We start from the raw sequence: 25,902 nt of genomic DNA on the forward strand, positions 1-25,902 counted from the left end.
CGTTTGAGCCCTCAGTGTTGCATGCTCCATACTACATTGATTTTGGGTCTAGCTTTGTATAACCCACCTCTATTACTATGCTGTTCATATGAAGTGACATGCATCTGCTTACCCATGACTGCACTGTGATTCTCATTATTCAGAAATTTTTCAGCTGTAGACTCCTGAGCGTAAGACAGAAAAAATCACACCATTTTTGCCATATGAAAATAAAGGTATCCAGGAGTTTCTATTACAGGAGAGATACAACAAAGTGGCTCTGTAAACTGCGAGTCAGGAAGAACACATAGATCTAATTTCAATAGACTGTTATTTATGTGCTACCCTCATAAAAAACTGTCCAATTGGCAAGACTCATTACTAAAGAATGCTAGCAGCTGGAATGGATGTGTGCTTATACATTCATTTCCAGCACTTGTATATATTTCTCCATACAGGCAGGATATCTAGCATTCCTGATTACTAAAGTTGCTTGACATTTTTCATTATAAACCTTGTTTTCCATTGCTTATACATTTTCAAAGACACATACATTTGGAATAAAATTTTGCATGCTGCATGTCCACCTCAGATCTACAGAGATGCACAGCAAGAAAATTTCATCCAGAAATTTGTAGCTGTGAGGGTAAGAAAAGAAACATGTTTTTTACCCATTAAAGATTTCTGAAGACCTTTCCTTTTACCCCTCATGTTAATACGGAGCAGAAGTCACTATGCTAAGCATGTATCTTTTGCTGTTCCTGTAAAAGTACATTAAAATTCAGCTAACTTATAAGCCTCTCCAAAAAATTCAGTTTGATATGCTCATTTGAGACATCTTTGATTTTACCATCTAAATGCTTAGGAAATCCTATCTGTGCTGAGCATGTTCCAGACTGGTGCTAAGACAGACTTTTTCTGCTATACAGATCTAAGCTCTTCCTGGCTGTGCCACGTCTGGGTGCCTCTCCTGGGAGCTGGAGGACTGTATCCCTGGGTATCTCCCCACAGCGCCAAGTAGCATGGAAGAGGAGAACATGAATCCACTGCTGATTTGTCCCTGTTGAAGGAAGAGACGAAGGCAGCTGGGGGGATTAGGAGCAAGGAGTAAGGAAAGAGAAGCCAGGACAAAAACAGTAAGATGGTAAAAAAAACAACCCTGTGATTTGTGGTGGTCATAGGCTTGAGTAGAGAAGGATTTGGGTAGAGCAGGTAGCAGAGTACTGTTTCAGTCTTGTTAGGACAGATGAGCACTGCCAGATACCTTCACAGTGGGAACACAATGCATGTACTGGGGGGCTTGTATTCAAGCTCCCAATTAGGTAAACACAGGGAGATGGCAATGGGATTTATCGTCAGTCTACTGGCTCAAATTCTGTCCAGACGGGCAGGGGTTGGAATGCATTAAAATCTACAGCCATCCAGTGGCTCTTGTGAAAGTCCAGTTCATCATGGACAAGGGTCTGTACCATCAAAGTGCCCAGTAAGTCTGGCATTTAGATTGACAACTAGAATCAAGGCAGAGTAGAGCAAGGCAAAGCTTCTGCAGATATCCACCACAGGAAAGGTCAGTGGAAGGATGCTACTGCCCAGCCAGTAGCTAAAGATGCTAAATGTCTTTAGTAAAAAGGTGTTTTAGCCCTTACATAGCTAGGAACAGAACCTGCACTTTGCACTGGGGCATATTCTCTGACTACTACCCACTGTTTAAGTTTTATTGTCTAATATGAGTAATGGAATTGAAATTTGGTTTGCTCAGACAGCTCACATCCTTGAAAATAATAATTTCCTCCTAAAATTATCTTCAGAAATGTGAGATGGGGGGGAGGGGGGAAGGACTCGGCCTTACCATTCCTGGCACTGAGTCATCTCTCATCCTATTGAAACCAACAGAACTATTTTGCTCCATATTCATAAAGACAGTGGGATCCAGCCCAGAACAGGCAAGAATTTTATCTATTTACTCACAGTCAAACCCAACAGTGCTATCTATCTGCTCTGCCTTTATGGACTGCTGTAAAGAAAGCACTGATAGGCACCAATCTCAGTGAATGAGATTTGGGGGAAGGGGGGGGAGGTTATGTAACAACTTACCTGTCTTTCATCAGGAGAAGGAAAAGCTGTTTGGAAGAGACATTTTAGTCATTGCAAACAGCAAATTATAAAGGCTGCACTAAGATTGAGACTTTAATGAAATTCCAGAGCCTAGAGGCGTATAATGTTTTTATGTAAATCAGCTTAACGATGAGTTTTTCACCATGAGCATTAGCAAGTGAGCAATTTATTTCAGAAAAACTTGCAATCATCAAAGCACTTTTAACTGTGTGATAGTTGAGTCCATAATAACTGGAAACCATGCCTAAAGTTTGCTCTCTGATCCTAAGCACTCATGCACATTGCATGAAAAACAACATTGCAGGCAAAATCAAACACATGGCTCATCTATTCATGAGGGAGATGATCTAAAAAAACTTCTGAAATGCAAAAATTACATTAGAGTAAGTTTTAAAATAACATTTCTGTTTTAAAATTGCTCATCATTTTGGTTACAATGGACTCAACAGTTCTTTATCAAAACTGAACAGTAGAGAAAAAAATCTCTACGCTTCCAGTACACTGGAAATGAGCCTTGCCTCACATGCAGAAAGCCATCTGTTTTACTGTATTAGTGGCCCCTTAGCTACATTACAGTCACTGACAATATTCAGGAAAAGAATTTGAACTGGAGATGTAGTGCCTGTGTTCTCAGTTACACCAATATATGTTAAAGCACAACAAACAGATAGAAAACAAATATACAGAAACACTGACATCCCCCTGAGCTTTGTTCCAAGTGTCAGCAGAGGCACTGTGAAGGTGACTTGAGATGACAGAGAAAGGTGTAAACTCAAAACTATACAATAGCTCACAACTCCACAAAAGAGGAGGGACAGGCAGAGCTGGGGACCACTCTCCTCTCTTTACTGGGATGTACAGCCACTGGGTTGTCCCAGATGAAGCAAGCTCTTCTCGACTGCCCCTGTCACAATATATCCTTTAGGCTTCCAGGTATTATGTCTGCCTTAAATTAATTGTCTCCTAGAGCAGATGCCTGTGAACCATCAGCTCCTTGCTTTTATCAGGGCAACAGTAGTTTAAAGTCTTAATTAAATACATATGACTGGATTATGCCTTCAGGCACAGCCTTGAGCAAGAGATAATACATGAACTTCAGAAGCCAAGTGCCTCAAACACAGCCCTCTACATCACAACATGTTTTTATTCCCCTTGATCTCAAAATATGGGTGGACCAGGAATTGCTTTGGATTTATAGAAGCAGAAGATGACATCAGCCTTATGATCAATGATTAGTATTTAGGAAGGTGTAAGCCATAACTTTACCTGGTGCCTACTTTGTGAAGGGAGAGGACAGCATGAAAAGGGACACCTTGCAACTCCAAACCCAGCCAAGTACTGAAATTAGGGAGGATTCATGTTTTCATTTACATTAGTAGCAGTTTAATTCAAGACACCTGCTACAGCACTTCTTGAGCCAGTCTTTAATCACGTCTGATAAGCATAACAATTTCATGTTAGAAACAGAACATCCCCTTGAGTCAGTCTTTCATTTTTTCCCCCCAAAAAAGTTACCTTTGAAGACGTTAGTGCCAAAACCAGCCATCACGGACCTCACCATTCCCCCAGCTCCTCTTACACATTTTGTCCTTTCTCTTGTTACTCTGCAAACTCTCCCAGTCAGAAGCCCTATCTATTTACTTTTTCAAGTGCTAAGCTCTCTTCAGTCACTATAAGAATGCTTTACAACAGTTTCTTTGTGTTTAGCAGCCAGACCATGCAATATTAAAACTCAGTGTTCACTCTGATCAGGAGCTATTACAGTCAAGCATGTGCCATGCAGTATACTAAGTAACAAGACATGAATGTTACCCAGAAAAAATCCTTTGCACTTGGATGTAAAAGAGAAGCCAAGAGCTTAGTACTATTACTCACAATACCATAATAAGGGCTGCTTTTCTTTTTTAATACATTTATCACACTTCAGAATCAGTATGCACACATTCCTTGTCTCTACTGCATATCTAAAGATATTTTTAGCCTAATATTTCCATGACAACGAAGCCAGAAATGGTCAATTTGAGAAAATGGCTGAATGAAAATTCAAAATACTTGTAGAAGCAGCTTCCTAGTGCTCAAATTGTTTCAGTTACCCACTACACTAAGCACATTATTGTTTGTTGCTGCTATTTCTAATCATCAAATTAAAAAACTAATTTTGAGTGATTAAGAGAATTACACATCATGTTATCATACAACAAAGACTGTTCATTGCTGTCATAGTACGAACACCCTAATACAAGTAAAAGACAATAGCAAAATGCTACTTTAGACTGAAGTAAGAGCTCACAGAGAAGGGTAAGAAGAGATGTTGTGGTACTCTTAGGCAACTGGTAATAGGTTACATGTACCAAGAATGTGATGGCAAGTATGACAATTCAAACTCTTCGCTTTCCTGACTCTACCACAGAGCAGAACTATTTGCAGACAATTTTGGAAGAGAATCATGGAAGACCAAAATGAAGGCCAGTATTCCAGGCAGTGGCATTAAAGGCAACGAAAACGTACAAGGGAGCAACCCAAGGAAAGGCATGCACCTCTCCCTTCACTTCAGGATTATTTGGTCTTATTTGCAAGGCACCTAACAGGTCTACACAGTGTGAGGAGAAAATGAGGACAGTTGCACCTGTGTTTTGGCACTATAACTCTACTGAAGGCAAAAGACAGTCACAGCATGATAACAGTGCAGCAGAGATTGAGATCTTTGGCACACTGGTTCCTGGATTCACATTACCATCTTGCAAACATTTTATTCCTTTCCACGTTACCTTTTTCCTTCTTTGCAGAAAGGAAGTGAACAGCAGCGAACAATATGTAATTCTATCAGTAAATACTTGTTACATTATTAAATACAAGTGAGAGATGAACAGCTGTGCACTGTAATCACCCCATGACCAAAATTCCCCAAAGTTCAGTTGTTCTGAAAAACAGCATTCTTTGAGGTCTTTTCTTAGTACACCAAAGACTTAGCTGGGTAGGTCTGTTAAGCATTAAACAGAGGAAGAGAGACTTCTGTGTCTTCACAACACATAGCCGTTCTCTTGTTTACACAGCCAAAGCATTTATAATTTAGTTCACCCACTCAGAACCATAAGCCTTGAATAAAAGCTGCATGCCAGCTATGCTGCCAAGGTATGGTTTTTTTTTTTCTTCTCTCCTTTTAGTCTTACAAATGCTTTGCTTTACAACAGCAGGGCCCACCTTCCTTCCATTTGCTGAGAAACCACAGGCAGAGAAAGTGCGCTGACATCCTTTGGTTCTCACAGAGACTTGTGAGCCATGCCGTTGGTTTGTGAAACGCCATCAGCATGACACCTTTGCAAACACAGCGCTGCATCTGGGTATAGTGGATAAAAACTTGGCCTTATTCTTTTAAAACAATGCAACCAGAGTTCGTCTCCTGTGTACCGCTGCTAAGCTCAACAGGGATGGGAGTGTGGCATGTGCGGGTTTAGCTAGATTTAACTTTTTCCAGTGAGGACTTGTAGAATACAAACCCAAAAGACTAAAAGACAAATAAACTCAAAGCCCAGGTTACCCAGGGACACACAGGAGATCCCAGAGTTGTTCACTTGATGCACAGTCCCTTTTGTAGGTCTGTTCTTTCTCTGCAACAATGCAATCTCTGCAGATCAGAGGATCTTGGATGCTGATAGCCATCATAAGACGCATTGCAAAGAGAAAAGTCCTTGGCATTCCAGCTTCACACACTCTGATCAGTCTCATTATCGTGATTTCTATTCCAATACCAGCTCACACACTGTCTGACTGTGGCCCACGCTACAAGTTTCAAAATCACCACTGCTTTACATGATGCTGCGCATATTTGCCACCACCTCCTCCACAAAAAAAGGGAGTAGGAACTGCAGCTGGCTCCAGGGAGACTGACTCACACATCAGTGCCTCTGCTCCTCCTTTCACACATAGCATGGACTGTTCCTTCCTCAGAGCTGCTGAACCTTTGGCAGTAAAGGGAAGGCAGCGCGACCAACTCCTTTTCTAGGAACTGGGACTGTGCTCTAGGTATGTTTTCATATATTTGCATACCATTAACAATGCCAACACCTGTCTGTTGCTGCCAACAGCACTGGACTGTGCCCAATAGCAAGCTATGTATAAGCCATAAGCTTGGTCCTACAACACTCGGCATGTGAAATTCCTTTTCAGGAAAGCAATTCACAGGCAGTTCTGCCTACAGAGATGATGATGTGTTCAAGATCTCAAAGGGAGAGAAAGAAGGTGCCCACATCTCGTGAGGAAGGCTCTGGAGGCCTCAGGATCCGAATCAACTGAGAAAGATTTACATCTGAATGAGAATTAAGGTTGGAATTCATCAGATTTAGATCTACAACTCTGTACGATGCTTTCTAAAGGTCAGTAAGAAGGAAAAACCTACTCATGAGAAAAATTACATTTTTAGCAGGAACTATGAACTGGACTTCTGCTTTTGACTGTAGTTGGGTTCACAACTATATGGGATGTTGGAACACAGCACTGAGCCTCTCTGCTCTCTTTCACAAAGACAAGGACAGACCCATCAAACACTGCTGCTCTTCTGAAGCTTGCCCACAAAGTCATCTTCTACAGGAAGCATACTATGAGACTTTTGTGATTCACTTTACAATTTCAACTCTAGAAGGAGAAAGCAAGTAACTTTGCTGCATTTGAGCCACTCTACAGTAAAGGATTTCTTATATTTTGGCTTGCGATGCCCCATGTGTGGCTGCTCACCCATTCAGAAAACTCCATTTCACAAGGGCATTTTGATTAGGTGCCACTGCTATGGTGCCTATTGTTAATTTCCCTGGGAATTTATAAGACAAAGCACAAGCTATCAAGAAGGAAAACATCAAAAGGCTGCTAAGAAGGAGGTACTATACCTATTATTACTTCTCACATTAGAGCTCCCTCTGCAATCTCCTATTTCGACAACTTTTTTCTTTTCTAAAAGATCAACTTCTGTTCACCATTTATTTGCAATCTAATAATTAGGGAACAAAATTGCTGTAATCACAAAATGAAACATGACTTTTTAAAACCCAGCGATTCCAAAAGTATCTTAATCGATATCAGTAAAAAGAAGGGGCTACAAATGGGTTACATTAAGTTGAAAGGCAAGATAAAATATCCTTGACTGGAAAAAGACCAGTGAAGCTAACACTGAGAGCACTGGGTGAGTGTATTTGTTTTCAAGTGCAATAAAAACATGGAACTGTGGGGAAAAAATTACTATGAAACAGATGCTGCATTTGTGCAGCTTAAAAAATTACTATCTTGTAACATATACGGGAATAACAAGGAATGGTAATACCACATTTAAACAAGCAAGGGGACAAAGAATCACAGGCAGCCTAGCCAAGATACTGCAGAGCAAGGAAGGTTTATTCTCTAGAAAAATGTATCAAGATGTACATTGGGAGATTGCAAAAAGTGGTCTTCAAATCATTGTTAGTTCCTATTAATTATAAAACCGTATACAGATGCCAGTATGTCCGTCACCTCAAGGTGTCTGCCAGGTGGCTGGCGTATTCTCTCTGGCTTTGCACTTGACTGCTGGACCCATGGTGCAAGCCACAGATGTTCGCTTCATTGGCTGGGGCTGACATTTGCAAGCCTTCAGAGCTGCCATCCCGACAGCAGTAACTCCCAGCTTGCTCAAGCCCATCCAAGCTGAAATTGCTGCAGTCACACAGGTGACAGACAGGAAACACTATTATTTTAATTTTTTTTATAGTAAAGGCTAAGGTCTCCAACCACAGCACGCTTAACTCCCACGGGATTTACTGCACTGTAAAAAGGAAACCCTAATGCAAATCATCAATAGCCTGGAGCAAGATCTAACAGCTATTATATGACAACACACAGGGGGATGACTATACAGTTCAGACTGCAGATAACCTAGACTATTTTTTAAAACACTTTTTCAGAAATAAACTTGCACAAAACCTAGACAAAATCAAAAGCAGAGGCAAAGGGCATCTGAAAAAAGGAAGCAGTAGTGGAGAAAAGATGATTCTGGAGTAAATTCCCTTTGAATCACCTGCACATTTGTAACATGTACTATTGCTAATTTATACTTAAGTGTATATTATATATGTTTTTCCCCTAATTTGCCAGTTATATACATAAAAATATGACACTTAATCCTAATCTTGGCACTCACATTCATGCCTCCTATAGACTTGCACAATGCAATTGCTCACCACTCGTTGATCAATGCCCAGTTAGTTCCCGAGCCGCGATCCCCCCTCCCAGCCAACTCCCCCAGTTTATATACTGGGCATGATGTCATATGGCATGGAATAGCTCTTTGGCCAGTTTGGGTCAGCTGTCCTGGCGGTGTCCCCTCCCAGCTTCTTGTGCCCCTCCAGCCTTCTTGCTGGCTGGGCACGAGAAGCTGAAAAATCCTTGACTTAGTATAAACACTACTTAGCAACAACTAAAACCATCAGTGTGTTATCAACATTCTTTTCCTACTAAATCCAAAACACAGCACTATACCAGCTACTAGGAAGAAAATTAACTCTGTCCCAGCCGAAACCAGGACAGTGCATGTACATTGTCCACCTGTATAATGCTGTCGTGGACGTCCAACTACTGAGTGCCACACTAAGACCCCAAAAGAGGTAAATGTATTTCCAGTATTGTTTTATAGTTTTGATGGTTCATTTTTCCACCTCCTTGCTGGCTTGGAGAATATACGTACCATAAAGTGAGTGTCATGACCTCAGAGAGGGTTGACAGATACTACCTTAAGTCAGCTGCCAGCATGCAGGAATCTGTCAGCCTTGACAAGCTGCGGCTTCTAAAATAAAAGTGTTTTGAAGGACTAAGTAACTTTTAGTCCATGGCACAACAAAAACTGCTTACAAATTTTGTGTTTAATTTATCCTTTTAAATGTTTTCCAACATCTAGACTATATGCCTCTTCCACACTAGCTGTCAAAAGCCTGATTCATCTCGTTAAAGCCAACAGAAAAACTCCCACTGATTTCAGTGGACGGAGACCACACCTACCTCTTTTCATTTTCCTTCCAAAATAGTATCCTCAGCTGTAATCTGTTCCTTTCACACCCACATGTCACTCAGTCCTGCTGTCCTTCTCCAAAATATTTCTAAAGCTCCTGCAATCTTTCCATTTGAAAATAGCCAGGTAAAGGAAAAAAAATCTGCTAAATACACTACCAACTGGATTTATATTCCACAGCACATTACGTGCATAGGTCAGCTAAATCATTTATGCATGTCACAGAAGTATTACTTAGCATTTCACTGCATCTCAAATGCAACAAATTTATGAAATTTAGGAAAAAAATAGATCTGCTAAAGCAAAACCAGATTCTATTTTCCAAACTGCATAAAACCTAAATGGGGTAGTTCAGAGGCAGAAACTTTATCCTTGCATGTATTATATATATTTAAAAGGTTTCCTCCGAGTCATTTTCTAACAGAAGAAAACACAATATGAGATTTTTAATCCATTGTAGAAGCTCAGCACACTTCGTAGAGAAGCAGTAATTACAGAGGTGCCTGCTAGCAGTGCTACTGTTAAGGCTGTGTCAGGGGGTTCATTATTAACCCAGTTTTCATGGTTTCTCCGCTCAGTCACAAAACACCCATGTACTGGCTTTAAACCACCATAGAAAATTTCATCCCAGAAGCAATTTATTTAGTTACTTTTTCTTCTTGTAAAAATGCAAAGAGGAAAAAGGGAATTATATCAAATTTTCATGCTTTTCTATGAATATATACCAGGGAGAGAGTTAATTTTAAAACAACAAATTCTGACACTCCTGGGTGAAATCCTTATCCTGTTTAAATTAACAGCTAGTTCTCTCTACTGCAGCAGGGACAGGATTTCAATCTCTGAGTTCTGGAGAAGTTCAGATCCTGCTGTCCACAGAGCTGTTCTGCAAGAGCAAGTGCCTTCTCCCATTTAATTTATGGCCGTCTTAAGCCTGTTCCAGTTGCAACATAATGCAAATTAGCTCAAACCCCACTGAAAGACATCGGTGTAGATTATTACACTTGTGCCCTGTCACAAGTCTCCCTGTTTTGAGCATTGCTCAGTGTTTCCAGTACAACTAGAGATGGGATCTTTTGAAAGAGATGTTCTAGAGAACAACTGGAAGCCCCCTCCAGACGGCTGCTCACAGCTCTTGAAAGACACACTTCACACAAATCAACACTGGCTTAATCTCCGTGCCTTCCTCACACACAACCACCACTGACAGTGTAGTATAATACGCACAGCACAGGCCACTACAGTTGTAAGAGCTCTGCTCTACTACTGACTGAGTACACAGGGGACTTTACAAACAGTACTGAGACTTTTGTCAATCTTTTTCAAAAAGGACCATCTTTCGCAACAAGGTTGAAAGTGCCGTGAGTTTCCAGGATAAGGCTTAAAACTAAGCTTTCAGTTTGAATTTAACTCTGCCTATGAATCCTCTGCCTTTGTAAGGTAGAAATCATGGGAAACTTGGTTGATCTGCTCGATCGCCACCTACTCTTTAGTCAGGGAAGTCAACATAGCTGCAGCTGAGATTTCTCCTGGCTAAGTTTCATCATCTTTCCCTCAAAAGCTGGGGAGAAATTCAAATGGAAAAGCAGGATAAACCCACACAAAAATTCCCTCTGCACCAGAATGTAATAAACAAAAAACACAAGTCAGAGGCTTTCTGTTAAGGTCCCACAATTGAGCCCCACACAGCTGAAGTCTCTACACAATGTGAGCCCCAAATGCTTGCTTAACATTAGCTAGCCTAGTAAGACACTGAGGCCTTTAGGAATAGCACCTGAAGATGATCTAAACTACCAGGACTGGAGCAAGCAATCCAGTAATTACAATTGATTACTAGGCAAGTAATCAAATGGTCCCTCCAAAAATGGTGTGGTGGTGAGAGATGACTTCTGGCAGAAAGCCAACACAGACAACTAACTGAGGTAGCATCATCTTAAACACCACAGATGACTGCCATGGCTGTCTCTGAACTGAGCCTCTACAATCCAAAATGTCATTATATGCCTTTTCTTTTACGTTTTCACCCTCATACAAAAATGGTACATGATGGGTTCTCCAAAATCTAAGGAGGAATCAGGGAAGAGAAGAAAAGAAAGGATAAAGCCAAAGCATACTGGTACCGAAATTTACTTTTTTGTGATATGCCATGCGTAGGCTTCTTGCAGTTCACAAAGGGAAAGGAAAATGGTGAATCTATTAGCTATGTAGATTTAATATTCCTCAGAGGCAGCTCATAAAGCTTACCATAATATCCTCTAAACAGGAAAACATTTGAAAGCCTGAATCCAGAAGCATGCTAATTACAGAACATCACTTATATGTAAATCAAGAAATCCTACGCAAGCGGAGGGAAGGAAATAGTTCCGCCTCTCCCCATGACCACAAGATGCCACAGTGACAAACCAAAAAAACCAATCTAATTAGTGTTTTGTAAGTGAGCAGGGCTGGCTCATTCCACCTCAGGCAAACATCTTTATCAATAGGAACAGGAAAAATGCACCTCTTGGATGTCTCTAGGCTAACATAGACTGTAGAGGTTCAGAAGTCAGAAATAAATGTTAGCTATATACCTGAGAACCTAAGGAGAATTCCTTGTTGTAAAGCAAAATTTTAATAATGCACCTGTATTCTGTTTTAAAGAAATACATTCTTTCATCCTTAAATCTTGTCTAGCAATTAAGCAGACTAATCTAATACACTGTAGGCATATCGTTTTTTGGTGTGGTAAATCTGCTCATTGAGTGTTGTCTGACAATCCAGGGAGGTTAATCACATATCAGTTTGTGTGGGTTCCCAGGTATCTCTGGAATAACCCAGAGCTGACAGGTTATAAAGCGACTTTACCCTCAGGAAGTGCTGCTCAGCAGCTTGGAGAAACAGCAAGTTGTAGGAAGACAAATCAAGACTCTGAAATCTCTACAAGCCTGGATAGATCTTGATGTGTTCCAACTGTAGGCTTATTTTAATGGAGTAGAAAGGAGAAGCAGAACTGCAGTCACATACCTGTAATGCCTGTGCTAGACAGTGGCAGTATTAAGAAACTTTTTTGTGCGTAGATTGATTTTTGAAGCCAGAGGCAGGAGAGAGAGGTCTCCACAAGACACGGGCTGCACCAAAAGCTGCTTCCTTTCCCAGGATCTGCCTGCTGAGCTCAGAGGGATCCTTGGAAGCCAAGAGCCCTTACCCACGAGCTGCCTAGGAAAGCTCCCTGGTGCTCCTCTACTGCAAAAAGATTACATATTTATTCTGAGTGCTTTTTCCCCCCTTGTGTTTGCACTCTCTACTTCGCTGTTTTTGTACTTCTGCCACTTGGAAGTCTGTCTGGGGGAACACTGCTGGCAAGTTACAACCACCACAGCTTAAATTCTGATACACATGCATTGCCCATCTTATTTCTAACCCCAGCTACACCTCATGCTCGCAACATAGCAGCAATGCACTTCATAATCAAAATCAATTTTGTTTCTTATGGTGTAAATGATTTTCTTTTACAAAATCCATTCCTGATATCTTTGTGCATTTTATTTATAAGATAATTATTCTTCTCCTGATATTTTTAAAAAAGTTATTTTTAACATTTCTTTTTTGGATCTTCCAATGAATGGAAATCATTACTGAACTTGTAAGGTAACCCAGCCATGCAAAAGAAATCGGTCAGGAAAAAAATAAAACTGAGAGGCACAGAGAAAGATCATCTTTGAAAATGAAATAAAACTTGTTCCACTTTTATATTTGAGGCCTGAGATGCATTTACATTTAGGTTGCATCATTATTATTATTTTCTGATTAGGTGTAAGAAAACAAAAATCACAATGAGGGTAGTCAAACACTGGAACAGGTTGCCCAGAAGGAAACTCCATCCTTGAAGACAGTCAAAACTTGACTAGACAGGGTCTAGAGCAACCTGCTCTAACCAAACCTGCCTTCAGCTGGCAGTTGGACCAGACAACCCAAGATCATTGAATGATTGTATTAATATCTTTCTTACAGTGTGAAGGGGCCACTAAGAGGAAGCAAGATTATCAGTATACATAGTCTAATCATGGAAAGGTGCCTTAAAACAGCCCCAGAGTGAGAAGCAATCAGACCTGTAGCTCTTACTCTCAGGAATGAGTCTAGAGCTACAAGTAAGCTGTGACAGCGCACCCCAGGTAAGTAAACATGTCACCTCCCCACATCTCTGCTTCCTATCGCTTCAGAAGTGAACGAGTACCTGCCAGGCACACGGGCTCTGCTGCCAAGGAAGAGGAAGGGTCTGGAATAAACACTGCTGTCTACTCTTAGAGGTCGCACTGTAGCAGCTGCTTTTGGTAAAGGAGACTTGAAAAAAAAATCCACAGACAGAACAACTTTTAAAGAGAGAACACATAATGAAATTAGCATAGATAATTTAATGAAAGGGGAAGGACAAAAAGAAGTATCATTATGGAAATTTAATTAATAAACAATTACAGCAAAAGCATCTATTTCAAGGTTGGTGGGGGTTTTTTATTTGTAAAAAGCTATTAGCACTGAGATGTGGGAGGAAATTATACCTGCTACTAATGGGGTAAAGTGAACATCTAAAGTATTGAAAGGATTGGAGAATAGGTTGGAAGTATAAAACACTATTTGTCTGAGGCTCTCAAGATCCCATTACCAATACGAATCTTGCAGAAAGATGGTGCTGCTGGGCAAAAGTGTCTGAACCCTGCAGGGAGACAGTAATTCATCCCTGCTGACGACCTGCTCTGAGGTCTATCCAAATAAGTCTATTCTGGATATAAATGGTGTTCTTGACATCTGGCAGTCCTATAGCAGGAAACCCTGGACCAGGAGTAAGATGACAACAGGGCTCGATTTACTAGCTAGCAAGGAAAGCCAATTATCAAAAGGCTTCCTGCATCATAAGTGCACTTTTTCAGAAGCAGGATGAGTTACTACAACACTACACTACAGATACAATTCTGCCTTCCTCATGGAAGGTCAAATAAGTTTTTCTGTCTAATAAAATTGTCCAAACATCATTGTACGAGTTGGATAACTGTTGCCATAACCACTACAAGGCATGAGAGACAGAGTGGCCGGCCAAAACCGGACAATGACAAAACAGGGTTACAACCAAATTTCTCTATTATGTGAAGGGATTTATCCCCCTTTATACTCAGATTTTCCTGTGCCACGTTGGACATCTAAGAGCAGCCCTTCAGATGCTTCACTACTGCAGAGAGGTATGAAAGAGCCTTTCTTTTAGATGTGAAGCAAACTCACTGCCTCCATAAACTAAGAAAACCATTACCTTTAATATATACACTCCGAGTTCTGTTTTGATTAATTACTTTCCCGGTATGCTTTAACAGGATTACAAAAAAAAAATCCATAAAATTCTCCAAAATTAGAAATGGTAAATTATTGACACTGATCTATTCTTTAGGACCTTTAAACTAGTGATGGGCTTGGTCAACCAACCACCTGCTGAGTTTGCTCTCTCAGGCAAGCCCTTGATGCAACTTAGCCTTTGCTCAGAGATCCATGGTCCTTGGGGACCCTATCCCCCCTCCATCATCAGAAATGCTCAAGTTTGATGGTGCTGAGATCTGACACTGACAAGACAGCCTCCTTGACTCCTGAATAATTTTGCATCCATGAATTGAACTTATATCCTTAATTATAAAAACCTGAATACAGTACTTTTTTTTCAGTATTTAATAAGAAAATAATCAAAACAAGGTTCAGTACCTTACCACTCTTTTGGAGTAAATATGACCTTTTGATGCATGTGCTGATATCCTTCCAATTACAGCTGCTTCCCATTTCCACTGCATTTGTCTTCTGTTTTTCTACAAAGATAAAACCACTTGGGCCAAAGTCTGCACCTGGGCTCTCTGTACATGGCTGTACATGAAAGGTGCTGGGCCTGATGGCACGCAGGGGCTGCATGTAAGCAATTCTTACTGAATTCAGTGGGGACTAACTAGGCTTGCAGCAGCTTCAGAAACATGCCCAATGGAAGTATCCAAGGGGATAACACAGGGGCCCCTGTGCAACAGAGCAAAGAGGGGATCTATCTTTCAGGGCAATTCCACCAAACCCTTAGACAGCATCATCCAAAACAAACTTTCCAGAAGCATTTAACAGTGGCAAAGACTGATTTGTGAGTCAAAGATGACACTGTAATCCCTTACTGTCAATAGTAGAAAGATTATCAATCACAAAACAACATTAAGTTATACTGATCCATTAAAATAATGTGACTTCAGCACCCATTGTGCAGAGTACTAACATCCAAAGTTCAAAGCAGCAAAACAATAGGTATCTGTTCATGCATTTATCAAATGCTAGGTTAGATGAGAAAAATACAGCTACTAGCCACACCATTGGATTTCAGGAATCTCCCTTCATTTCTTCAAGTGCATGATATGCACCATGGTATCCTGAGTGATACCAAAGCTAAAGCAGAAAAGATATTACATGCGCAGGAGTTCTGAATCTAAAGCAACTACAACATGTCTGAGGATATTGCTGACATGACTGGAAGAGCAAAATGAACATGTATGTGAACCCGTATTTTCAAACTTTGGCACCTACAGTTAGATTCCTCCAGACCCAAAGTGAAGATGTACCATTCCTCATGGCATGCTGCCAGATAGAGAGTGGTCTCATGGCTTCTACTTAAATTACTCTATCCCGGGGAACAACTGCATGATCAACAAGTGACTCCAGAAGCGCTGAAGGATGTAGGCCCTACCTGATACCTTCAGTGGGATCTGGAGAAGAGGGAGTAATGCAGACCAGATCAGAAATTATAGCTGCCCATCAATTTTAGTGCTGGAGCATGGAAAGCCATGCATTCCCAGCTCCTGACAGATTCAAGCAGGAACTGCTGTAAGGACCATGTAGCCTCTTTTCAGTCTCCTGGCAGTGGCAGCACTACTGGCTGCTCCCCAGTCCTTACCTGTTTCTTGTAAAGGGTGTTAAGCAATGAGCTCCTGCTTGGAAAGACTGAACTCTTTGTCAGCTTTTCCTTTACCTTAAGGTCAAGCAAGCCTGAAAGAAGGCCAGTGTCCCCCAAAAAACAGTCACGATTTTCTGTGTCCTCCCGAATCTCCCAAGTTAGGAGAGTTAGTCAAATTAGGGACTGAGCAGATGTGTGCAAGAAAACACGATAATGGGGATGAAGAAAATGTGATAAGTGAAGGAGAAGAGAACAGGAAAGGGCTGTGATTTTTTTTTTTCCCCTTGTTGTCAAGCATTTTCTTCCCAAGATACAAAATCACATGGTGTTGCATCTCACAACAGGAGGGACATGTGGTGCCTCAGGTACCACTTGGCACTAGCTTGCACCTGACCTGGGGGCTGGGCATCCTCACCAGCCTGCACTCTTCTGCCACTCTAGGACACAAGACACCAGGCAAAGCTGGGGGTTGACCCTATGATTTGTGTGTCCAGAACAGAGTCATCCAGCAGCACTGGCACAACAGTACCCTTCTGCCTCCATATGTGAGGCAAGCCTAGCTGCAGGGGAATAACAAGGCTGGAACCAGTTGTGTCAGTCTTATGTTCGGCCAGTGAGATGACTCCACAAATCTTTGTTTTTCCTAGACAGAGGATTGGCCAGGCAAGAGTCAGCCTGTTGGACTGCAAGGGAAGTTACTGCTGTCCCTCGGCCTGACAATGTCTAGGAAAGAAAACAACAAGTAGATCCAGCATGCCCACAGCTGGCTTAAAAATAAAAAATGGAACAGAAGAGAGAAAAATCCTGGTTCCTTCATTACCACCTTTTCTGAGGCTCATTCCAACTTTGATAAAGCCATAACAGCCCTACACAGCCTCTCCCCTCTTTCCAGCAGAGGAGCTTTCAGAAACTCTGTTCCTTAAAAAACAAAAGGAAGAGGAACATACCATGCAGCAGGGCACATTTATTTTCAGGGTAAAACTTTTAAGTAATTCCCAATAGTTCAGACTGCAAACCAACTAGAGGTGGCCTAAAATTACCAGATGAGACACTAAGCAGGGAGTATGGAAATTGAAGTCTTACCTGCAGTTGTACCTATGCATTGGCAAGTCACTTCTTCATTCTGCGCCTCTGCTTCCACTTGTCACCTTTTAATCTATCTTCCCTACCTCAGCTTTGAAGCCTAGCTGTCAAACATTTGCACTGAACTTATACCTTCAAAAATCTGGCCTTCGCTCTTTAGGACAGAAACTATCTTAGTACATAGAAAGGAAGATCTATTCTTCATGGGAGACACTAGACACTACTGTAATAAAAAAGCAACTAATAAAAATTTGAAAGTTAACAGATCTGTGCATCCAAACCAGGTCCCAAATGCCCCAAGGCTCAGTGTAATTAGTACTAAACCTTCAGTTGAATGTTACTGCAACTTCTTGACCATTGCCTTGCGAATTAGATGACATCTAGTCTCTGATGCATTGATACAATGTCTATGCTTGTTTACAGTTAAGTAGCTGAAAAGAGACCACATAAGCTGTGGTCTCTGACTGGGAAATATGGCTTAGTGAAGACAGACTTGCTCTAACTTCAGCATGCCAAAGGTCAGGCATTATTTCTCATTTACAGCTTTCCAGTTCACCTTGAGAGTGCTTTCTGAAACTCCCATTACCAACCTATCAGAGCTCTCACTTCAATGTCAGCTTTGTGCAAGCAGAGATTTTGTAATTTCTTTAAGCACTGCCATGAAAAGCAGAGACCAGGTAGTATGGGGACCAGCCAGGCTGTCCCAGCATGGTGTCACCAAGCATGCATGCTGCAACACAAGCATCATCTTCCCTGTGTGGGAATGAATAAACAAACAACCCTGATCTCTGCAGTACAAACAAAATATGTCCAAGTGTCAAAACAAGTTGTGGAAAGACAGACAGAGAAAAATCTGATTTGCAGACAAGTCTCTCAGTTAAGCTACCACAGCACAACCATGCAGGAAGCTGAGAAATAGCAGTCTAATGTCTTGTGTGGACTGACCTACGTTTCCGCTTATGATAGGTTGCTGCCTACAATCCTGGCACAGAAAGACTTTGTAAGAGAAAAACTAACAGGAAATGAAACAACGGCAAAGATTAAAGGGCTGATCAAAGAATCCAAAGCAAAGGGTTCTTGAGGAACTTTAACAGCCCTGAACTGGGAAATGCCTTCATCCAGGCTCAGACTGTGCTCCTCTTCCCAAGGCTAAGCCTAGCTCAAATATGAATAGTAAACTACTATAAGGGTACCGGGCTGAGGAAAAGGAGGAATTTAAAAATTGTGCGCAGGGTGGAAAATAACCAAAAAGAATCAATAAGGCTACTACATGTGCAAGGGGATGAAGAGAAAGAACCTCAAAACTATCGTATGTCTTCCTTGTGAGGGAGACAAGCAGTAGATGCACCTTTTGGGGCACAAATCTCTCTTATTGCTTCATATCTGTTTTTTCTCTGACACCTTTAACCATTCTGCTAAATAGTCTTCACACTGTTGAAGATGCTTCTGTGTTGCTCCAGTTTTTAACCTTCAGGAGTCCACAGATGGTAAAGTCATGCAGCATATTCTAATTTGCTCAAAGGTACAGCAGGATGGACTTCAACAGCCTTATCCCTATTTTCTCCCCTCATGCATTCTTTCATAAAGTGAAGTGCATGTGATTTGAGAGACATTGGGGTAATGAAAACGGAGACAGGAAATTATTTTAGTGGGTTGGACTTGTCAACAGCCTGTCCAGAAAAAGGAAAACTTTGCAAATACTCCAGCTTTATTAAAGCTTTTGTTGATATGCCTGTGCCGTATTTATTTGGAAACATTTGAGGCTACAACATCCTTCAATTATTCGTACTTTGAAAGTGGCCTTTACATCAGCTTCCTAAAGCAATGCAAAAGATGTATTTTCTAGAGAGTCCCAGATGAAAGGGCTGATTGTTTGTCAGTTTTGGGGACATTTCTGTACATATTCCATAAACGCACACATATATGGCATATATTGACCATCACCTAGAACATATGCCTTCCACCTGCAAATGTACCAGGATCTCTCAGACCTCTGACTTTAGTTGCATGCTTTTTTACCATTATTTCCCTGCTAGTCAATAGGAATAAATAACTATAATTTCTGCTCTCTGCAAGGCCTATCATCCATTTTCGCTATTAATAAAAATGCAGCAACAACAGCAACAAATTTAAACAAACAACTGCTGCATAAGGTTCTGCATAAAAGTGCCACACAGATGACTGGTTACACTTGGAAATGGTTTTCTTAGTTGCCAGGTAGTAAAACAATCTACAGAAAGGCCAGTAGATCAACAGGGGTCCCAGGTATTTGGCTATCTTCAGTGCAATTCTGAATAGCGTCAAAACTTATCATTTTAAGGATATACTAGTTTGATACTGTGCTTACAGGATGATGCTGCATCGCACCTCAGTGAAATGGTCTCTTGCACACTCTCTCTCTGTATTGTTGTATAAGCCAAAAAAGTGTGCCAGAAATTGCAGTGAAGCAGAGCATGTTTACTTTCCTGGAAAACCCATTACAGGCTGGTTCTTTCACTGCAGTGCCCTCCAAGCCCTAACACAAAGTATACATCCCTAGTGGCACATAAGCTCTCTTCCCTCCTCCTTCCTCTCCCCAAACTCCAACCATTTCATGGTTACAGTGGATGGTTACTGTTTATCACTGGCTGTCATAAAACCCCAAATTGCTAGACTTCTGCAGAAATGCAAAACTGGCCGTAGTGCAACATCGCCTCTGCAGCTGTTGAGGCTTTTTGTTTGCTGGGTATTAATAGGAGATGAGTTCTGTTCTGCCGGCATTCATGCTGTAATTTGGAAGCAATTCCCTCTCTGGCTCACACCAATTACATATCTGTCTGGCAACATTATGTTGCAAGTTTGTGATATGCAAAGTGGAAAGGCATACGCTTCTCTGGGAAAGATATTAGTCCTTTTCAAGGTGAAAAAGTAGATCACTAAAACAAACACAAACTTTAAGTGTCTGTGGTATCTGAAAATGTTGTATGGGTACGTGTTAAGAGATTACCTTTGTTTTGAAAAGTGATAGGGCTCTCTAGATGGTCTTAAACCAGGCTATCAGCGAATTCAAAAGCTACGTGTATTTTGCCCAAATACCCTCAAAACACAGAATCCTGTTCCAAAAAGAGAAAACTATTTTGCATTGTCATTGACCTACCACACAAAAAGCATTTTGTAAACCTAGTGAGATTTTAAATATACCTGAAAAAGTAACCCTTAATGACTGAGACTGGGCAATCCACTAAGAATACTGTGAAAGTATAGCTTAAACAATGGAGAAGCATCTGAAATTGCAGAATTTCAGTTTTATAAAAGTACAAGTGCAGTTAACACAAAAGATGGTTTCAATTTCTTGCCACGCTTTCCTTTGTGTTCTCCACTCCTGATGCACTTCTACAAATCTCTCACAACATTGCTAGTTTCTTCTGCCCATAGCAGCACCATGCACACAATTTCTGTCTAGTCTGGTCCTCCAGGTTGACAGGTTTTGCCAGTAATTATCATTACAACTGCGTCTGATAGAAGATTTCTGTTGTGATAATCTGCCACCACAAAGCAAATAACTTCCAGCCACTTTTGCCTTTACTCACTCTTATTCCAGGTCCCAGACCATTGCATGCAAATTACTATCTACAGTGATTAGATGTCAGTATTCTGTTAAGTACCTAAATAGTGGTTTTATATATAATGACTACAGGTTACATAGTGTCATATTTCATTTGCTTGTTAATTTTAAAAAATGCAGGAAAGAAAGGATAATTGGGGAACATTAAGGCTTTTGAATAAAATACTCCCAAACACATTATATATGCCTCCAGATTCAAAATATAGAAAATAAGTAACAAGTCTTTATTTACTTGACCTCATTCCTAACGCTTTTTTCATATTAATGGGAATTTCACTGTTGCAAATCAGCCGATCTTTAATACCTTTGATTTTTCAAGTTCCCTCATATAGCTCTTTACTAAAAAAAAGTTCAAAAGTGTCTCTTTAAGCTCTTTATTTCAAGTGCCTGGCCACAGCATAAGGGTAATTTCCTTAAATGTGGTACAAAAACACCCCGTGGGGAGTCCTAAAGTCTAACTGTTGCCAAAAGAAAAACTTTTACTTCTGAGGTTGGACAGGATGATCCTCACGGTCCCCCAATAATAAGCCTATTTTACCTCACACAATAGCACCACCAAAAATGTTAAACCTTTATACATTTCAAGAACAGGAACCAAACCAGTCTGCGTGGGGTACCTTAAGTTCTTGGGAACTTTAAATTCTCTATGTAAGGCTGATTATTTGGCCATACTGTGATTTCCCCTTTATCATAGCTCCTGCCAGCTATGATGGGCCAAACACTGCAGTGTATACCACAACATCTTCTGAAGCACTGTGTGGTTGATAAATTGCCAATGCTGACTCCTGTGGTGAACAGATACCAAGGTACATATAGTTACAGTAAAAGCAAAAACAGAAATGAAGGGCTACCTTCACAAGTGAGCTACTCTGTTTTATAGAGAATTAATGCTATACTCAGCAAGATTCCAATCGATAGCAAGTTAAGGGAAGTATAACATAATGCATAAAAAACCAATATGGATACCTTGAAAATTAATTACCATGTCTTAGCTACCTACTATACGCCTTGACAACCACTAAATAAAAAGACTACTATCTCAAGCAGCGCTTGAGCTACAGATTAACAGAAGATAAGAATACTCCAGCTAGAAGACTCACTAACACTTGCTTACCTTTATACCCTCCTCAAGTCTACACTATTGGCCATTTTTGGAGACAGGACACCAGGTCAGGTTAACTTTGGACCAACATGGCAATTCTTATACCACGTTACCACTGAACATACCCTTGCCCTATCCTCCAGGTTCTCTCAGTTCCGTAGTGAATGGCAAGAAAGAAAATAGATTTCTTAGCTGAGTTTGATTTTGATGACCAGTACCCTTCCGATTCCTGCAAATGTCACCATATTGTGTGCTATGCAACATAAAAGGAATATATGATCTCTGTCCAAAAAATAAAAGTCTGAAGGAAGGTGGTTTACACTGTCCTCTTTGGATAGAAAATAAATGAGGTTTTCAGACACTGCAGTTTTTAACATAACATTTAATCAACTGTAAAGCTGTGTACTTTCACATATGTCTCAACAATGAGCAGGAACCCTCAAATATGCCTTAGATACATAAAATTCACACATATCAACAGTTTTCACTGCTTTAACTTCCCACTTCAATAGTCAAGTGGCTCTAAGAGTATCTGCATGTGCTGTTATTCAATACTGCCTACTTCATTTTCTCCTACTTTAATTCTGGACAGGGCAATGATTTGTCCTTGATGAGTGCACTGGTACATAATCTCAGGGCTGAGATTCACAACCTAATGATGGCAGCATAACAAATTACCACGAGGCAGCAACTCATCAAGCGTGGGCTGCCCAACTACAGTGTAGTACGACTTAGTTTTAAGCATCAGTGAAGGATGGTTATGCTAAGTTGCATTTTCTTACAGTAGGGCAAGTGAAGAATGTACATGCAATCAATTAACAACAGCTACAATGTCTCAGCTAATGGGGGCAACTTATTAAGCTGACATAATTCATTGTGCAGCTGAGATCTTAATGAAATGTGGCCCACCTGAAGAGGCTTTCTCTTAAGCATTTCTCACATTGCCTCTTTCTTTTCTGTTGTGGATTAGGCAGGAAAGCTACCAGCAGCCCAGTCCCACTTCCACCCTTCCTCAATAAACCAAGGTACTAAGGCCTCTTCAAAACCCAGTCCTGGGATTTTATATCTCCTCCCCACGCTACTTTAACAGCTAAAAGAAAGCATGATCAGTCTCACTGATTAGTAACCACAGCTCAAAGAAGCAGCTGCAAATTAGAGTCTCCTTTAAAGGTTAGATCCTGTAACATATTTCTGCCCCAAAACCAGGATAACTAAAACCAATGTTCTTCTATATTAAACAATTTCCCATAAATGTATTTTTCAAAACACAATGTTTTGAAAAGGTATAAGCATATACATGCTTATACAGGTATAAGCATCCTGTATGTCCTGTAGACATTTCAGCAGCTCCCTTAATTCTTTAGAACAACATTCTCTAACTTAACACTAGGAATTACAGACCATCAGCAATACTTCATACTGCAAAGAGATAACCTGTTTCTAGGACTGAGTATCTGTAAAATGTCTGTAGCATCCTTGCTGATACCAGATACTTAAGGTCACAGTCGTAGATTAATCTAATCAAGTATAACTCATATCCTTTCCAAATCCTTTAGAACTTAGGTTATATCAAAGATTCCCTTGATTGCTCTCAAATTCAGATAGTCAAACAGATATACCTGACTGTCATGCAATTTCTATACATGCTTTTACAAAACTGAATTTTGCCCAGCAGGCTAAGGTAGATCATTGGAAACATCCAGTACAATTGAAAAACTGAAATTGTTGCATGCTAGGCTTCTTCACGCTTAACTCCTCCTTAAGGATACATGTAGCTCTTTCACCAAAGATGTCTTGCTATCGATCTCAGTCCAGTCTTTTGAGTACCTTATTTTCTGTTCTCCAAAGATGACAATGAATTCCATAGGTACACAGTAACTCTTTGAAAAGAGGAAGGACTCAAATGGTCAGGTTCACTTTGGTCAGGGATGTGGAACAGCCAACCCTGGAAATGTTAACTTGCTGTACAAGGTACATAGTACTTTGTAGAAGCAAATTCAGTGTTTCTGTATTTTGATTGCTAAGGGAGTGGAAAAGAGTTACACTGCATTGCATCAGATGCCCTGGGTAATATATTAATATAATGAGAAACATTTAATTTGAAATCAGGGTACCTTGCTGCAACTACATATTGTTATACTTTTATCAGTCTAGATGACGATCAGAACTCCACCCTTTTTACCTCTGAATCCACCGGAATCTGGTGAAGTTTTCCAATTAAAAGTTAGTGTGAATCTTCCTGGAGTGAGATTATGCCCCCGAGATCCTCTTTTCCTTAATACCATATCAAAGTTAATGCAGCTCATTACTAATGACATAGTCCAAATAACAGCAAATGTATTAAAACACTTATTCATAACTGTATAAAAAAAGTAAATAAGTCAATGTCCACAAAATTTATTTGCTTGCAGAAACCGTGGTTTTCTACTCCATAAAATGTTTCAGTTCCTCTCAATACATTCAAAGATTTTGGTAACATTTTTGGCCTTTCCTAAAGGACATATTGGGCATAAAAACCATCATAAGAACAACTTAAGCAGTTCAATTATCTTTCTGCAGTGACTGAATTATACCATAGCAAGATTAGAAAAATACTTACGCTCCACAAAGTAAGAGCTGGCATCAATCTTCCAGATAATCTGACCACGGTGAGAGCCATTGACGCCACGATTCTTGTAGTCCAAGAAGTTTTCGGACAAGACCTCATCTATAAATAAAGAAAACAGTCTCATCAAGTGCCTGTTACAACAACATGCATAGCAGAGAGTCAGGCTAAAAATACGCCTTTGGCTTGACAAAACATAGTAGAGCTGCTAGACAGCTTGGCACCACATGTTGAGAAATTAGCTTTTTCACTCATTTATATTTTTTAAAAGTGCAGCTCTTAAAAAATCATAGCTTTTCCCAAAATGTGACTTTAAAACAGTACATCCCTACAAAATTCTCAAAAATGAACACATCTAGCTTAGAATAGATGAATCCCTACCTAACTAAACATAATTATCTAGCTGTAACAGGGAATGGCAGCAAAAAATAATCACTCCTTTGCACCAACTCTTCTCTTAAAAAAAACCCACAGAAAATAGTTATGTGTAGGCATCTGTACTACACTCACTTGTATCAACAGATGTGGTTATTTCTTGCAGCATACAGCAAAGGATATTTTTGAAGAATCTCAATCACTGGGTGCTTTCACAGCTCTTGGCCTCCAAAACCAAAAGACTGACAACAAAACGCTGTCCCCTTGCAGTGTTTCGACACCTAGCAGCTGTCAGACCACCAAGCTGATCTTCAGAGAAGTCAAGGAGTAATCTACAAAAATGAATAATCTCTAAAAAGTTGCTGAAAACCAAGGCTGAGGAAGCAACCACCTTGCATGCACAGGATTGTGTGTAAATAAAAGGCAGGCAGCAAGTCTGAGGAGTGGCCTTCTAGTTGTCCACCCGAATAAATTTTTAGTCTGCTTCCGAGTTTCATTTTAGACTGCTTCAACAAGCTCTTTTCCAGACCAATCTGCAAGCCCTACGCGGTGTAGATGTGAGCAAACACATCCTGGCCTCCAGGCAAAGGCCTGGTTCTTGACCCTCTTTTACCCAACAGCTTAAAAACCAGCCAGTGAGACCATGCTGCAGCCTCAGGGCCACGCTCACTGACTTACTAGCTTATGCTGGGCTTTCAAGCAAACAAAAATGCACATATTGCCACCATACCCAGCCAGCACTTATGGTTTTGATCATCGCTAAATACAAACAGCGCAGCAAAAGTAAAAGTAGACATATGGAGACATTTACAGCCTGTCAGAGGGGAGCAGGGCTCAAGGGCAGTGGCCTGTGGGAGCCTGAAATGGCCACAAACTCAAGCGGCTGAAGCAGCAACCCAGGATGGGCCCAGCCACAGCCTCATTGCTCCGGTGTCAGGGAGATGAAACAGATTTTGCATCTGTGCCCTGCCAAAGCAAGAGGCCGCAATCTCGACCTGCGGAGACCAGCCAACAACCTCCTGGATTTTTCCTCTCAGCAATGAGGACACTTAATTTTAACAGAGATTTGTACAAATGCACT

At 40.7% G+C, this 25,902-nt stretch overlaps 1 protein-coding gene across 3 annotated transcripts in view; it reads right to left on the bottom strand.

The window, feature by feature from the left end:
- Window positions 1-25,902, bottom strand: part of HECW1 (HECT, C2 and WW domain containing E3 ubiquitin protein ligase 1) — a 300,542-nt gene that overhangs the window by 134,242 nt on the left and 140,398 nt on the right. For all 3 annotated transcript variants that reach the window (XM_050891206.1, XM_050891205.1, XM_050891207.1), the window contains exon 3: window positions 24,441-24,548. In XM_050891206.1, the coding sequence (XP_050747163.1) occupies window positions 24,441-24,548 (108 nt within the window). The remainder of the gene's footprint in view (window positions 1-24,440; window positions 24,549-25,902) is intronic.

The sequence above is a fragment of the Gymnogyps californianus genome, chromosome 2 (assembly GCF_018139145.2).
Source record: "Gymnogyps californianus isolate 813 chromosome 2, ASM1813914v2, whole genome shotgun sequence".
NCBI lineage: Eukaryota > Metazoa > Chordata > Aves > Accipitriformes > Cathartidae > Gymnogyps > Gymnogyps californianus.